The sequence below is a fragment of the Drosophila sechellia genome, chromosome 3L (genome assembly GCF_004382195.2).
Source record: "Drosophila sechellia strain sech25 chromosome 3L, ASM438219v1, whole genome shotgun sequence".
In the NCBI taxonomy this organism is placed as follows: domain Eukaryota; kingdom Metazoa; phylum Arthropoda; class Insecta; order Diptera; family Drosophilidae; genus Drosophila; species Drosophila sechellia.
The window spans coordinates 4,478,583-4,495,949 of NC_045951.1; the positions used below are offsets into that span (position 1 = coordinate 4,478,583).

The 17,367-nt window shown below is 41.3% G+C and overlaps 1 protein-coding gene and 1 pseudogene across 1 annotated transcript; one reads left to right on the forward strand and one right to left on the reverse strand.

The window, feature by feature from the left end:
- Positions 1–253: 253 nt before the first annotated feature.
- Positions 254–16,334, reverse strand: LOC6610799. Its single transcript, XM_002035329.2, has 6 exons — positions 16,331–16,334; positions 14,059–14,682; positions 2,496–4,808; positions 2,239–2,432; positions 1,761–2,178; positions 254–1,101 (listed from the first exon to the last, which is right to left on the reverse strand). Exons 1-6 carry the CDS (start codon positions 16,332–16,334, stop codon positions 791–793), a joined length of 3,864 nt encoding a protein of 1,287 aa, XP_002035365.2. The 3' UTR covers positions 254–790.
- Positions 5,420–7,116, forward strand: LOC116800962 (annotated as a pseudogene).
- Positions 16,335–17,367: the final 1,033 nt, after the last annotated feature.

Consider the following 17,367-nt stretch of genomic DNA (forward strand, 5'->3'; position numbering starts at 1 on the left):
ATATATCTTTTCATTTCGAACTGCGCGCTCAGTTATTTTGAACCAGTTCCTTGGAACTTATAAAGAGAAGCCAGACCTAACGAAAAAGCTGAAAGCTTAAATAAAAGTTAACATGATAACAGGCTTTAACAGAAAAGCTTACCGTCTGGTTTCACCATGTAAGCTTAACAGATATCCAATCTTACATAAAAGTTAATACAGCATAATCATTAAAATTCCATTTAAGCTTATATAAAATAAAAAAGCCTTCAACTGGTTTAATAATCATAATTATATTTCGTCATTAATTAATTTATTTGTACAATTCTATAGCTAGATTTCAATACAATTACATAGATCCTATGCGCTGCACGCCGAAATCAACGATTTATTTTCACAACGGACGGGGTTTCAAAGTTTCCTTTTGTGCAGTCAATTCTTGGCTACATCCAGGGGAAATAGCTCAACTCGAAGATGGGATTTTAGATACAGACTAGAAGAACTAAGTGACGAACTTTAAACTAGGCATAGGTAGCGCCATTCATTAATCGTAAGGCCTAGAACGTATTTTGTTGTCTCAACAAATAAATATTTACAATGAAAGAAAATCCCGGGGCATTCGAAATGGAAAATTAACAATAAAATACAAATAATACTGCTCGACAAGCACGTCGCAAGTAAGGAGAATTTCGAAAGATCTACAAGTAGGCAAATAGAGATGTGTGGGCGGTGGATGAGTTATGGATGGAGTGGTTGAGATGCACAGTTAGTTGGTGGCTCCTGGACCGGGAAGGGGGTGGCTCAGTCAGCGTCATATTTCGCACTCGAACTCCGAGATCCGGTGGTTGAAGTACACCACTCCGTGCTCGAGATCCTCGCTGAACCCGCTAACGTCCATGTAATCCGAGGCCGCTGAGTCGTCGTCCACCCACTTGTGCAGTGACCTTGTGATCTCCATTCTCGACTGGGCGAACGAGGGTCGCATGTGCGGCTCCTTGTGCCAGCAGCGGGACATCAGGTTGTAGAACTCGTGCCGGCTCTCCTTGGGCAGATCAGGCCTCAGACCCTGGGGCACCCGGCGGATGACCTCGCGTCCCGTCAACTGCGAGTACGGTGTTGATCCTGAAAATAGGTAAACAAAAAGTTTGTAGGGTATATATTGCTTTAATAATCCAAATACAGTTTCGTAACTATATTTACGTTATAGTTATTTTTAAATGTGTTAACTTAGCCCTAAAGCAACTGATAATTCCCAGTCAGTAAGTTTATTGATACGTGTCGGAGCTTAAGTCTCTTTTTTAATTGCACGCATAAAACAAAGCACACTTAAAATTATCATTGTGTAATAATCATAAAAATATAAATGTGCTTTTAAAATAGGTAAGAACAACTTCTAATAGAATATGCTCATTAAAAAATCGTAAATCGATACTTTAATTAACTGCACTTCATAGACAAAATCGGGTTCTCTTAAAGAATAATGCTATCATAATATACTTTTGCCATTTAAATTTGAATTGATGGCTGATTAAATGTCAGGCTGATCAAGCGGATGTTTAATAGTTTAAATTTGAATAGATCAATGTAAACGTTATTGCTGTCTAAATAAAACCATTTAGATCGAGATAAAAAATCTACACAGGGGAAGACTTATTGCTGCAGAATTGTTGACTCAACTATCAAGTATTGGTTAAATATATGTTGGTTAATAGAAACCCGGCGGAAATATAGAAGTGGACATTTTTCTTTATCCCATCTCATTCACGGATTGAAAAACCTACCCAGAGTGGCGATCTCCCAGAGGACTATGCCAAAGGCCCAGATGTCCGTTTCGGTGGTGAACATGTGGTACTGCAGGCTCTCCGGCGCCATCCATCTGATGGGCAGGGCGTGCCGCTTGCCAATGGTGTCGTGACCATGATGCGACTTCTTCTCCCCGTGCGGATGATCCTTGGAGCAGTTACCTTGGCCCTGACCCTGGCCAAAAGTGTGCTGCCAGTGCTGCAGGATGTATCTGCTCCCGAAGTCGAACTTGAACTTGTGCGCATTGTGTCGCATCAGATCATTCGCCGCATTCTTCTCCTGCTCCTTGCGCAATCGCTCGGCGTCCAGATCGATGGACATGCCAAAGTCACAGATCTTGCACATGCCGTTATGATCGAGGAGCACATTACGAGCGGCCAGATCTCGATGAACAATCTATGTTGGTTAAATGTTAATAAATATATGTTTAAGAGATTATATCAATAATTTGCTCACCCTTCTCCCTGCTATGTACTCCATACCACAGGCTATGTCCAGGGCAAATCCTGCCAAGGTTCGTGGCGATAAGGGCGCCAAACTGCGACCACCTGGAACTGAGGCTGGCAATATGTTTGTGGCACTTCTAGCTGCTCTCAGAAGGGACAGAAGACGACCCCTCATGGCGTACTCCATAATAAGCATGTGCGGTTCTAGACGAATATTAAAAGTATTTTAAGAATAAATCCCAGCAAGAAATTTCCATTAGTACTCACCACTTTGCACACAGGCACCCAGTAGGGTAACCACATTCTGATGGGATCCCAGCTTGCGCATGATATTGGCCTCGTCCTTGAGGCTAACCTGTGCACTGCAAGCTCTGATAGTCTTAACAGCCACAATTCTAGTGGCTCCGAAATGACCACTCAGATCGTCGGCCTCGGCCTTCCACACCTGGCCAAAGTTTCCCTCGCCCAGGAGGCTCTTTAGCCTGATATTGCTCCGCTCAAAATCCTGGAATTCGCTGGCCAGAGATGTCTTATCATCGTTGTTGCCGTATCTATTGTGGTTCGCATCCCGCTGAGATGCCTGTGACATGGGAATGGCCTGGTGGTGCTGATGGTTCTGATGGTTCTGATGGTGCTGCATGTGCTGGTGGTGCGGGTGATCCACCTCATCTTCATCATCATCGACTTGGTACTTGGAGTCCACCTTCTTCACCGGACTTATGGGCTGCTGATCCGTGATGCACACATCAAATACCTCACTCTGCTTCGCCCGTCGTCGAATCACAAAATTGCGCACTAGATAGAGGATGATGGCAGCTAGTGGAATCACTCCAACTGCTACCAGCACTAATGTGACCAGATTCATTCGTCGCATCTCCATATTCAGATCTCTTTCATTTGCAATCACCGTGGAACTAATGTCCGCCGGAGATGCTGATGAAGATGACTCCACAATGCCGATGTAGACCTCATTGGAAGGTGCAGTCACCGCCGGCGGTGCAGTGGTTGTGGTACTCGTAGTGGTACTGGTACTGGTGGGTCGCGGGTGTACAGTGGATCTTATGGAGGTCAAGACAGTTGTGCGAAGGATCTTTGGACTGGAATCTGTGGTGTGAGATGGTTGAGTGTGGGTTCGTGGTGTCACCCCGCAATCGGAGGTGTTATTGCAGAATACAATCAAGTTATTCGCGTCATCGATGTTTATCTCTCGGGTTAAAGCGGGTCCCAAGGCTCTGATGAGTTCCTTGTCCTTTTCAATTATGGAATTCGCTTTCGTTGTGGTGGGAATGACAGTAGTTGATGTACTGCTCGTTGTGGTGGTGCTGGGGGCGGTGCTACTCGTTGTGGTGGTTGGTGTACTTGTTGTTGATAGTGGTGCAGTTGTGGTTGTTCTTTTCGTGGTGCTAGGCACTGGTGTTGTTGTGGTTGTGGTAGGTTTCTCTGTTGTTGTGGTTGTGCTTGTCGTTGTGGTTGATTCCTCGGTAGGAAGAGCTTCCGTCTGGCCCACTGTGGTTTCCTCCTCGGCACTTAGTACGGTGATGATCAGTGGTGTTGAGGATGACGGCGATACTTTTTGCACCACCCTACGCACCACGGGCTTTGCCTCTTCCGATTCGGTTTGTTTGAGATCCTGAATCGAATCTGCTAGTCCAGCCGTGGGTCTTCCCGAACCCACATACCTGGTCCGACTCACCGGTGGTGCAGGTGGAGCTGCTGGTGGTGGTGCAGCTGCCGCCACCAGTCCCCTTTCCCTCATATGGTACTTGTATTTACTGCGACTTCGCTCCACAGGCGTCAATGGCCTTCGAGTCGAGGCAGTGGGTCTGGTGGAGCTGACCGGCGCAGGAGTGGTGCTTGTTGTAGTTATCGTGGGGGTGGTGCTCTGAGCCACTGAAACCTCCAGCACGCGAGGATGGTCGTCGTCGCCCTCCGCCGCTTTAATTGTCAAACCACCCGGGCGTATGGGTGGCAACTTGGCTCCAAAATAGACATATGGCTTCAGCTCATCTTCCTCATCATCAACATCATCCTCCATTGAGTTGGTTTTGCTGGGTATTCCCTTGCCCGTCACTGCTGGCTTGGTGCCATCTGCAATGTGGTTTAGGGTGTCATTTTGCTCTTTGGCCACCACAAAGAGTCCGTGTGAGGACTCGTCGCTAAAGAGGATCTCGTTGGTATCCCGATCTCCTGCAGGAGCAGCTGCCTTTAAAGAGGCCGAACCCTTAAGCACCACCGAACTATTGCCATTCGAGGGCATGGCCATGCGGGTGAAGTTGGCACATTGCCGCATGCAACTGGCGGTGGTGCGGCGGGTAAAGTTCTTGGTGCAATTCCGGATGCACACCGATCTGGGATCACTGGGCGCCTTGGAGGTGCTCTCCACCGCCGCGGACGGTGAAATGGCACTCCGTCCGGTGGTGCCTATCCTGGTGCGGAAGCCACCTCGATGCAGAGCGGTTCGACGAGCAGCCAACACATTCATCAGCCTCCGCTCGCGATCCTGAGCTGAATTCAGTGGTGCAATCGAGGGTCGATTGGCACCCGAGGGCCTATAAGTAGTGGGTTTATCACCAACAACATCTGTAAGCAGAGGAATGGAAAAATATTTACTTAGATTGGCTGGCATATTTTCAAAGTGGCTTTATAGCTTACACGTCACAAAATGATTGTGTAGATTATATAAATACTTTGGATGGGCAAGATTTTTATCCAACGACAAACAACAATAGTAATAATAATAGTACCCACGAACTTCAGATTAACTTGATATAAGTATAGGAAAATAACAATTAAATGTAAATTACTAAAGAAAATTTTAATTATGTGCAAGCTTAAAAGCAAACAACTACCCTTTATTTGAAATAATGAATTCTTGAAATTACAAAAATAACTATTTTAAAGACTTAAAGAGAAATCCATCTTTTCATTGAAGATGCGTGCTACAATCGACCCCGTTTCCTTATCAATTTTTATTGCAGTGTAGGCTGCCTGGCATTCTTGACGCCAGATCGTGACAAATATTGGAAAAACAAATCTCGAAATGGAAATTAAATGCGACTAAGGCAGCGAGCACGAAACCCGTTTGGAATGCGAACTTTGCCTAGGGTAAGGCCGACTCGGCCACAATCATCATCGCCATCATCATCTGCGGTATTAACAGACATACAGCATCTTTTGCCATTGGCGGCAACATGATCATCTCGAGAAACGAGGCTGCTCTTTGGGCCATTAATCAGTTGGCCAAAACGCTCCTTGCCCAACTGGTTCACCGAATATCTATGATATTATACTGCAGTTTGCTCTAACTAGTTAATTAACTAATGGCCCCGAGGTTTCTATGTTCTATGTGCCTCTGGCCAGGCAGCTGGTCATTAAAGCCCGAATTGAGCAATGGGCCTAAATCCATGCTGTTGCTTTGACCCGCGGCATCGGGCAAAACAATTACAAGCGGCTGCTTGCACAATTGTTTAATTTTCGCGTTGCCAAAATGGTAAGCAAAACAATGCCAGGCAAACGCAAACAAACACTGCTGCTTTTCACAAACATTTAGTTCATTGGCTGGCAGTTTAGGCCAAGGTTGCATTTCAGTTTCAGCCGTCTCGAGCGCGGCCAGGCGGCTAGAACAAGTTGCAAATGCCGCTTCCACGGCCGGCTGTCGCATTTCGGCCACTTCGGCCCCCTAGCCACATCCACTGCACTCCACTTCCACCTCCCCCTATCTTGTTAGCCTAACAATTTGTCTTTGTTTTGGCCAAGTCGTTTCTCGTTTACTCGCCGCTCCGCGTTTTCCACTCTTCGTTTGTCGCCTATTCTGCCGGATTGTTCAACACTGCGCAACCCATTTGGGCGTCTCGTCACGTCTCTGCAATGCCTTCAATGAAACGCCAAGCAGCCGTCCGCTGCCATTTTGGCCACAGTCACAGACGGATCGGATCGGCTGCGCCTATCTGTTGGTCTGTATGCTACCGAAAGGTATTTCAACTGGGTGCCTAGCTTGGAGCACATCCAAACTGGACAAAAAAATAAACAATCGAAAAAAGGAAATAGTTATTTATCTAGAATTTTCAACAAGGATTGATTTTCTAGTATATTAATCCATTTATTTAGCTTATCAATTGTAATCGGGTCTTTTGACAAAGTCTTTTTTGTGGTTCCTAAAATATGTTAAAAGTCCTATCCATAATATTTTCTCTGCATAATTAAAACATAACCATTAAAACGTTTTGATAATGAAACTAATAACACTAAAATATGATGACACTATTTTCCACGATAAGAGCAAATCGATTTTGTATAGTATTTACACTCTTAATTATGATGAAACGTTTTTAATGGATACATAAATATATGTTTATAGAGAAAGTGGAGTTCAAGTTTATTAGTCAGTATAATCTTTGCACCGAAAGGTTGTAATGGCATTCAAGCTGAATTTTTCGGTTGTTCTTCTGATGTTTTTTACATATTATTTCATAGAGGTAACAATTTGTTATTACTAAAAGCCTTATTTAAAAAGTTAATTTCAGGTTGATTGCCTAGTGGAATTTACAAACATACAGTGCGATTCCCTGGATAAGGACTTTGCCTTATTTGAATATTGCTTTTTGAAATCCGGTAGCAGACTATTTTTACAGTTTTTTCAAAGAGTATTCCAATATAAACCACCCTTGTCCCTATAACGTAGGTATACCTGAAGTTTATAAAGTAATATTCATATTATGTTTATTTCAGCATGATATTGTACTGGATAAGTTGCCATATCATAGTGTAAATAATAAGGTAACCCAAGTACTTCCCTTTCCGGAGGGAAATTATCTGCTTAAAGGACACTGGATTGCCTACGATCGATATTGATCGAGCTATAACTAAATTCTATGTGACAATTTCTTGATAAGAAAAGTATAAGAAAGCAATGACAGAAATGTAAATAATTAAAGCACTAAAAGTAGTGAGTGACGTGTAAAACAATCTTATTTCCTTAGCAAAAATAAATAAAAACAAGACAGAGCGCTACCTAGGAAAGAGTATCCACATGTCATGTTGACTCCGCCCTTCTTGCCTTCTGCATTGTATTGGGGGAACTCCAGGCCTTAGCCTGGCCAATACTTATCGGTTGGCCTGTGCGACTTCTTGGCATTAGCTATGCTGCCGTTGCCGTCGTGGCCATCGACGCCGCCGCCACTTGGCATGCGTTGTGGAATTTTAATTTGATTTTGGTCATATACACGATCTTTTCGACTGCGGCTGCGAGCCAAGTTGAGCGAATCGGGCCAAAACCAATGGCCAACTAACCCAAGTCGGGCATCAGAAACGGTTCTCCCCTTTTTTTTTATATTTGTTGTGTGTCCGACAATTGGCAAATTGGTAATGCGACGGAACAGAAATTAACTGCGTAATCGGTTTGGGAATTCTAAGCTGTCTGTTTACCTAACTTTCGGCGAGCTGCTTACATAATGCCCGAAAATTGTGCAGCATTTTGGCAGGTGATTAATCTTCAGCCAGCTGAGAACAAAGCGGCCATCAAACGGATGCGGCGGCGTGACTAATGCCACCATTAGCTTCTACATTTTTGCGAAATTCGCCATCGAACTCTGGCCCCATCTGGCTCCAACAAAAACAAAAACAAAAACTACAATGGAGAAGACCCCGCCCGGTTCGACGGGCGATTCTGGTCGATAAAAGCCAAGTTTATTTGGCAGCTAATGAGTCTACTCCGCCAGCCACACAATGCCCATCAAGGCTAATTCCACTCTTCCCCGCCCGATAATTGCACAGATGCCACCCCAACCAAAGCCACAATAAATATATAGCTACACTTGCGGAAAATATATACTACGTAAGGTAATCTAAAAGTAGAAACTAATCCCAGAAATATTACTTTCAATCAATTACCACTCCAGATCACTACAATATCTATATTTTTTAACACAAGTACTTAAAATTAGTTATAGTTTTATCTTCTACTACAATCCCTTGATGATTCTTGCAGTGTACGAAGTACAATTGAATTATAAAACGCCAAACTAAACCATAGATAGGCAGTTGACTGCGGGTTGTATATTAGCGCTTGAATGAATCGCATGTCTTGACTTTTGTTTAGAACTTTTAATTAAATATGAATTACGGACACGAGTGGGCAGAGCGGCTGACAGACAGCTGACTTTGCAGTTTGTTATTCGTTTTTTATTCATTGCTAATTGACAAACGAACAAGTACACCGACACCCCAGAAAATAAACTTCGCAAGCACACAGATACTACGAAACTCAATCGCTCACGCAATGCAGTTGATCGTGCTGACAGCTGTGTTTGATTCGATTGTCTAAACTTATTTAATGGTGTCACATTCGGAATTATGAAATACCATTCAATGAGCGGAAAATTCATAATCACATAAGTACGAATGAGCGACTGAGGCTATGACACAAATGTCAATCATACGCACCGTTGCACAGGCCGCCAAAGCAAAATTACCGCTGGCCAAATTGACAAAAAAATTTGGAAATTTCCAACCGATCGCTGCCATGACACATAGACCGAATATTCTCATTCAAGAATTATTCTTTTAAGTTCAATTAAAAAACGTTTAAAATATGAAATATCGATTTTCACAAATATTAAAGTCAAATTTCAACAGATTAAGAACCACGAATATGATATATATATATGTTATATATGTTTAAATGTGAATTATGATTGTATTGCTGTGAATTCAACGGAAATAGATTTTCGAAGGGAATTTATAAAACTAAAATTAAGTAATTATTTGCACAGCGAAGGTTAGAGTAACAAAGCCTTTAGGGGACTTAGAAATTCAATGCAATTTAATTCGTACAGAAAATAAATGATACGTTTTAATAAGTTATTTTATTTTAGCATGATTCACAATTTCACAGGAATCGACAAATTTTTAAATATATCAAAAATGTTACTGGATGTTCAAGATTATTAATTTATAATGGGTTAGTAAGTACGCTCCATATTTGTTCACGCCAACGTGTTCAGCAGAAAAGACTTACACTTTCTGACCTTGACTCATCGCTTTCTGGCTAATTTCATTTGTTTCCTGGCCAGCAAAAGAAAGTCATCCAAACCGAGCAGATGCAAATCAAGCGTAAATGCTGAAAACTTTCATCAATTCACAGAAACTTAACTTCACTTTTGCTTTTTGGCCTTTTGCCTGGCATTTGTGCTTGTATTTACACAACTTGCTGCATTCAAAACCCACAAAAAGGCACTCACAGCTGCTCACACCGATACGAAAGTCAGTTCATAAATACAATTTTTAAATGCCGCCTTGGCAGAAACAAAAAAAACTTTCTCCGCTTTCGTTGCAATTTTCTGCAGCTCTGTCTCTGTTATTTTCCCAGCTTTTTTAGCTTCTCGCTTTCGTTTGCAGCGTGCAGTATTTGCTGCACCCTATCCATCCTGTCCCACGTTCATGGCTAAAACGTGTTTGCTTATTTCGGCTCTTTTATTTTTTTGGCTGTTCGTTTTTTGACTCACTGCGCTGCAGACATGCAAGACATGTTTTTTCAAATTTTTATTTTTAGTGGGATCGCCAATCGAAAGCATTTCTAATGTGAAATCGAAGCGTGCATCGCGAAATAAGCAGCAAATGCCGCATAGCTCCTTAACCATAACGGGGAATTCCGTTTTCTCGGGGGTGTAGTCAACATTGCTGGACTTTGAAAATCCTATTTGAAAAAGCTATTTTTAGTTACCTCAAGGAAAGAATACACCAACTAACTTGTTATATGAACATTAGAAAAAAAGTTAAAGTTCAAAGAAAAAAAAAACGTGATAAATGCATTTCTTATTAGGTCTCGACAATAATGATTTTAAATATACAAAATCTACATTTGGAAAAACATTTAAAAGAGCAATCTTAAAAAGTATGTTTTTATTTTAGATTAACCCACTTTGAAAATCACATATGCTCATACTCTAAAAGATATTTTTTTTTTTTAATATTAGTGAAAGCAGGATATTGTAATATACAATAATAATAATAATATATATATGGCATGAGCAAATATACACTTAGGCCCGGGGGACTCATAAATCCGCATCGAGTCCAGTTCAAAGTTGTCCGGTTCGACATTTTGGCCAAAGAAGGAGCCATCGCTGCCAGCCAACTCTTGTGGGTGCTGAAAAGTGCCAATGCAGCCAATGCAGCGAAATGCAGTCAAATGCAGGAAGTGCAGCTGCCAGCGACGACGACGACGTGAGAAAGCCAAGAGAAATGGCAAAGGTACTCGCACCGGGCCAAAACGAAGAAATCCAAGCCAAAATGCATCGCGGATGTCAATGCGGAAATGGAGCTGAATGTGAAGCTGAAGTTGTCGTGAAATGCCGCTAAATGAATCGTTTTGGCGTTGGTTTGGCTATGGTTTTTTGTCTTTTTGGCCTGCTTGGTTTCCTGGTTTTGGGCTTTAACCCTTGGTGGCCCGAACTGCCTTGACGGACTGCCGACACCCAAAGTGAAAAAAAAGCTTGGGCTGACCTTTTAATTGCGCAATTACGGCTCAGCGAGCGATTTCCACTTTAGCTACCCATTTTAAATGGGAGCCCCATATGTTAAATGGACAACAATACGACCTGCAACGTTGGATAATTACAAAGTTTTGTTGTTCATGATTTGTTAGGATTTTTTACCATGGCTTCCGTTTTTTTGTTTGGCTTAGCGAATTCAACAAAAGTTTTCAATACCCCACGTTGCTGTGCATTGAGGCGTTGCAAATGGCCGTAGGGTGGGCGTGGCACATGTTCCTCACTTTGTTCATCAGTCGCATCCAAGTATTTACGCAACGTAAGCTACTACGACTTTTGCACCACCCCCTATCATTAGCTTTTGGCCGCTTTCTTTTGTCCCACGGATTTTAATTAAGTCCCCGGTAAATCATCGCAGTTGCGTAACCCTTTTCCCCAAAGTTTTGGGTCACCACCAGTTTTATATTAATCACGCACACGATACGTAAAAAAACTAAAACAAAATACACAAGAAAGCGAAAGACAAAAGCCAAGGAAATTAACAAAATTATGGACCTGAGACGAGGGGAAGGTTCAACAAACTACCATGCTGGCCACATTTTTCGCAACGAAAGCTAATGAAAAAGAAATTATAAACACTTTATATAAAAAATAAGGCAAAAACACACTAAATTGAAATTCGCCTTGGCCACCGAAACACAAATTGCGCGTTTTATTTCCTTTTCCTAGCCGACCTTAAAAAAAAAAAGTAACCACCAACCACAAAGTTACCAACTCCGAATACGAATTTGGGTCTTCAAATTAAATTCAATTGAAAGGCAAAAACCATGCGAAATTAATGTAAATATCCAGGAAACAAAAAAGTAAATACTTTGCTTAACAATTTAAATATTTTTTCGGCAATTGTATAACATGATTTGAATATATTTGCATTTCATTTTCGCTTAGCAATTATTATGAACAAGTAATTTAAGCAAAATTCGAAAATTGAGGATCTTAGATTAGCCGAATCATATGAGGGGATTCACTACGGCCAATCTATGATTATAAAACCAATCAAATTATTCGCTTATAGCTAGTATAGCAATTTGTTTCAAAACTAAAACAAATTACAAGTTAATTCTCACTCCACATTTTATAATATTTGTTATTTCAGTTCTCTGCCTTGTTGATATTTATTCAACGTTTTCCCCGCAGAAAACCTTACATAATTTAAAACAAATATGTAAATAATTCTTGGCCTTGCCATCCGGCTCAACTGAACCCTACACTCCATCGATTAGTTCCGTGACGAAGATCTATTATAAATGAATCGATATCTGTGGCTCCCCAAGCTGTTTACACATGTGAGCTTCGAGCCGATGGAACAATAAACAGAGCAAATGTTTTGATTGAATATTTGTTATAACATATTGGGAGCAGAGAGGCTGGCGGTAAACTGAAAACCCGAATCAGAGTACGTAATACGGTAGTGGGTAACGTGAAAGGGATACATATTTGAGCAGTTGCAGTGGCTTTTACCTCCGGCAAACAATGATTATTCCACTGCCTCTTTCTCTCGGTAGTTTTCCCATTTTTTCCCATTTTATTCGTTCCCACATTGATGCACGCCCTCATATTGCGTATACGCCCGGGTTTAGACCCAGTTTGGATCCCCCAACTGCATATGCAGACCTGGCCCGAATGCACTTGGCTGGCTGACTGGTTGGCTGGCTCTCTGTTGACTTTTCAGATTTGCTCTTTGGGCTCCTCTTCATCAAAACTTGAAGCTTCACTACGCCTGCTAAACGAGTGGTATTACGCAATGAACGCACATGAGGTCTCAGAGCGCCAAAAAAAAATCAAATAAAGGCAAAATGAAACAGGTAAACGTAATGAGCACACAACAAATTTTTTTAAACCGAGCCAGAGCCACACCAATATTGATATTTTTGGCCAAGTATCTCGAGTGTTCAAGTGGCCAGCAGACGACACCTACAACTGGCCAGTTCAACTCCGAAAAATTGCATTTCGTAAGCGAGTGGTCAAAAGGAAAAAACCAAAAAATAAACCCCCAAATTATGCCCATTCATCGGGCATAAATTAAGCATAATCAAAATGCATTAACATTTGTTTAGTTAGCTCTGGGCCGCAATAAAAAATCGGAGTTGTCTTAGGCCAAACAAAGAGTTCATGAATAAAGATGCGGACAACATTTTTGCTTGAGTGTTTTTAATTTTTTTCGCTTCGGAATCTCGGAACTCTAGGCCTAACACTTTGTTCCAATAAAAAAACACACTTATGTCGCCCATTGAATTCACATTTAAATGCGCAACACAATTTCCATTTCGATTTCAGACACCCACGCTGCGAAGAATTCGAGAAACACAACCAAGTCCAAACTTAATTGTTTATGAAAACACTTAATTGAAATAACAATTACTGTTTACATTTATGAGTGTCCGAGGGGCAGCCATGGGCAAAAGAGCCGGTCTAATCAATCCATTGGCCGCCGATCACTTGCAGCCTTTTTAAAAAGCATTTATGAAAGGCTACAGCTATCTTCACCTCGACATTTGCCCTTGCAGAACCGTTTCATATTATATCTTCGACGGTTGCAACTCAATAGGGCCCCACAATTTGTGGGCTATCTTTGCGGTGGCATCTTAAATCAATAAACTCGAGTGGAGACCAAAGGGTCACACTTCTGGCCGGGACCCTTCTAAAAGTTGTTAATTGATCTTAAGTACTTACTAATATTTATAAAAGTGATTGATTATTAATTTAGATAACACAAAATAACGATATCCTCATAATTTGTTTATTAATAAATTCATTCAGGAAGACAGTGGATTGAATGTAGTTTGCCAATGTACCATCGATTACTATGATGTTTTTATACTGAAATCTTTTGAAAAAATATCAAAAAAAACTTTCTTAAAACCCTCATTACTGAAATTATATGCACAATACATATATATATTATCCATCCAAACAACTTTATGCAAACAAAATGTCCCAAAAAAACCATTCCTTCCCATAACAACATCATGTTTGGTTGACAAGCACTTCTGGCTTTCAAAATGCAAAAGATTGGCCAATGCCAGAGCAAAAGTGGCCTGCAGTTAGAGCCTTCTTCGCTTCTTCGGCCACATTCGTTGGCCGGGCCAATTGTTTTTCAGCTTTTAGCCAGTTTCCACTCGAATGTTGCAGCGTCTACGGCGATTGTTGCTTCGTCTGCTGGCAGTTGGTCAATAATTGGCATAGATTTATTTTGGCTAGTTGGCAATTTTTTTGTTGCCCGAATGTGAGTGTGAGTGTTCGAGTGTTCGTATGTGTATATTACTGGCTAGAAAACTTACCCACATCGCCGGGACTGAAAATTTCCGCTGAATTTCGGCTTTCGCCGTCGCCGGCGGTCGCATTCAACTGCAGTTGAAGTTGAAGTTGCTGCTGTTGCAGTTGCAGTTGCACAGGCGGCTCTCTAATTGCACCATTAGTTGCATTCGTCTGCGTTTCGCTCAATGTTGCCGCTGCCGCTGCCACTACCGCCTCAGCCAACAACAATGCCACCAGCAACAGCAACAGTAACCAGCAACTGCAAAATGATTCATTGCCTCGATGGATTTTCATCAACGACATCGTAACCGAAGCATACACCAAATAGCGAAAAAAAAGTATAAACAAAAGTACTAAAATTATAGTTGCTGCTCTGGCTGTGCTGCTTTGGCTGATTGTTTTCTCTGCTGATTTTCTATCTGGTTTTCTATTGTTCGTTTTCGCACAGACCGACACACACACATATACACACACACGCGGATTTTCCACTTTTCCACAATTGTTTTGTAGAATGAAGCTGCGTCTTACTGTGGCTCCTCTTTCTCTGCCCCAAGTTGATGTTGCTGCTGCTGTTGCGTGCAATAATTCAAGTCGTGCTGTCGACTTATCTGTGCTGCGGCTTTGGGAAATCGTACGCCTGCCTTTTGCTGCAAATGTCGGAAGAGAGATCGGAGTGCATTAGTGAAATGTTGGTGATTGGTACACAAATAGTCAGTAAGAAAATCATTGGGAGAGAAAATGCACTTAAAAGGGGGAACTAAACGGATTTGAGCCAAGTGTACAGTGCGTTTGTGTATAATGCTTGGGCTTTTATTTAGGGCAAACTGAACAATGAAATTCATAATTGGTCAATTGGCCATTATAGTCCGCCTAAGTGTATTATCTTTTGGTCAGAAAAAACCTTATTAGCTAAGACCAAATGTAAGTCAGACATAAACTATAATACACAAACAACGAAGCAGACTCATTAATTTGTTTCTTAACTCTGTGCAAACCAATAAGGTATCAAAATCATTTCCACTGTCAAATGCCATAAGTTTGGCAGTCTAGAAGCAGCTTAACCAACAAATTATGACACTTAGGACACTAGGCCGCTCTAAGGTCCCTCCCCACATTGTAGCCCCCAGAAACTCGTTAAAAAATAAGCTATGTGACTTGGCCATCGCATGGGCAAACATCAATTATAATTCGCGGTAAGTAAGAGTGATAACTGAGGTCGCCGAGCTCAGCTCGGCCTGGCTCACCGATCAATAAAAATCCACAAAGCCCAAAGCTAAAGGCAAAGCCACATCACGCATACGCCCTGTTGTACGCGGGACTTGTCAGTTTCGTTAGCCATTAAACTATAAGCAACTATGAATTTTTATGGCAATGTGTGTCATTGCCTGGCGAGGAATCAATTAAAAATGTGTTCGGAGGCCTTTTTGGCGAGTCTTGCGCAAAATTACGTTGACAATTTCACTCGATTTGGTATGCGGCATAAACTGCCATTCAACTCGATCAACTACAAGAAGCCTTCATGCCTGGGTGCGGCATTGCTTTGCGTAATGTTGGGTTTAAAAAAAAATATGCTCAAGACTTTAAGGGCCGGATGATGAGTCCACATTTTGACCCTCACATAAGTTTTGATTCTTTGTTATGCTGATGAATTATATTGTATATTGTGGCGAACGAGACAAAGCTACACATAGCATTTCTATTTTGGTGAACCTTTCTAGTAGACGGCCAAAGCAGATGGGCGAAAGTTCAACGCTCGTTGGCCAAAAAGAAATAATCATAAGCTTCTTTCTTGGCCATCGGCAGTTCCCATGATTAATTGAGCCAAGCAGGATGTCATGTAAGAAAAGCCGAAAAGAAAGAGATTTGCATGATGATCATGGTGGTGGCCACAAAGAACAGAGCCGTGATAGCCTTTTTTTAAATTATATGTTTTTAGTAATTTGGCTATAAGTCGAAAAGATTTTTTGTACCTGCCGCGTAGCTTTGCTCATTAAGTTCGCTCCCAGTTTAATTATAAGAAATGCCATTGACTCGCTCGTTCGCGCTGGTTTTTATATGATTAAATATTTTTTTGTTAATTTGTTATAACATCAGCGTTCTAAACTTAACTGCCAAAGCGCGCAGTACGCTTACAAAGAAGTGAGATAACGACATAAAGGTGTTTAGACCTAAAGATACTCATTAATAAAAACGCTACATTAATGTTAATGTATTTTGCCGGGCTTTTTTTGTAGCCCCAGAAAATAAAATCTTTTTATGTGGCAATATTTAAAAACGAGTAATACCCATTCTTACCCATTTTTTACTAGCTCATGAGTGTACCCTCATTTTTAATTGCCAAAAAATCAGCTTAGAATCATATTTTGTATTTGTCATGTTCGCTCTCGAATTCAATCAACGTTTTTTGTGGAGTGGCTTACAATTGGATGGGTTTTGGAGTGTTTCTCGGTTTGCTTGTTTGATTCCTTCGATGATTGATAAAGTGCGCAGTCGCGAAATCAAAGGGGATTTGATCTCGGCGTACGAAAGAATTTCTGATCGTTATAGAATGGACAGATAGATAGATAGAATTCCCCATCTCAACAAAAACGCCCACACAACCGATCGTGCGATGCTGCTTCTTTGTTCTTGCCATTTTTCTATAGGATTGTGGCGAACAATGGGTTAAACTTGGCCACAGCTGATTAAACATGCAAATTGGCGTTGGGAAATCGTGGACGAGCAAAGACACGACACGGCCAGTTAAAAATGTTTATCAATCCGACGATTTTATCAGCCAGGAGCGATCTGCGGCTCGCATAAACAACCCGTAAAACAAAACATCGCGGGCAAAGTAAATGCAAATTTGATTGCCAGTTTCTGTTGCAATCACTCAACTCGAGTGCAACCGAAGAGGAGCTTAGATGAATCACTTCTTAATATCGTGGTAGCAGGGAAGTGGATTTAATATATTAATGCAGTATTTAATCTCAAGAAGCGTTATATATTTATTTGATTAACAATATTTTCTGATATTTTCTAAGAATATTAAATTGCTGTAGTTAAACTTTAAGGTCTTTCCCACGCTATTTGTACAATATGCTGATTGAGCGGCGCCAAGGAAGTATCAATGTATTTCAGGAATGCCGCATCTCATCCATAATTTAAGTGGATAGAATCATATAACTGTTAGCTAATTATATCGTGTAACAAAACACTTACAAAGGTCATCTTAACCAGTTTGAAGATAAGCTGGTTAGAAAGTACATCTATCAACTAACGTCCAAACTATTAAGAAATTAAGTGCAAAACATCACATAATGCCTTAAGAAATTCACATCATAATTCTTGGG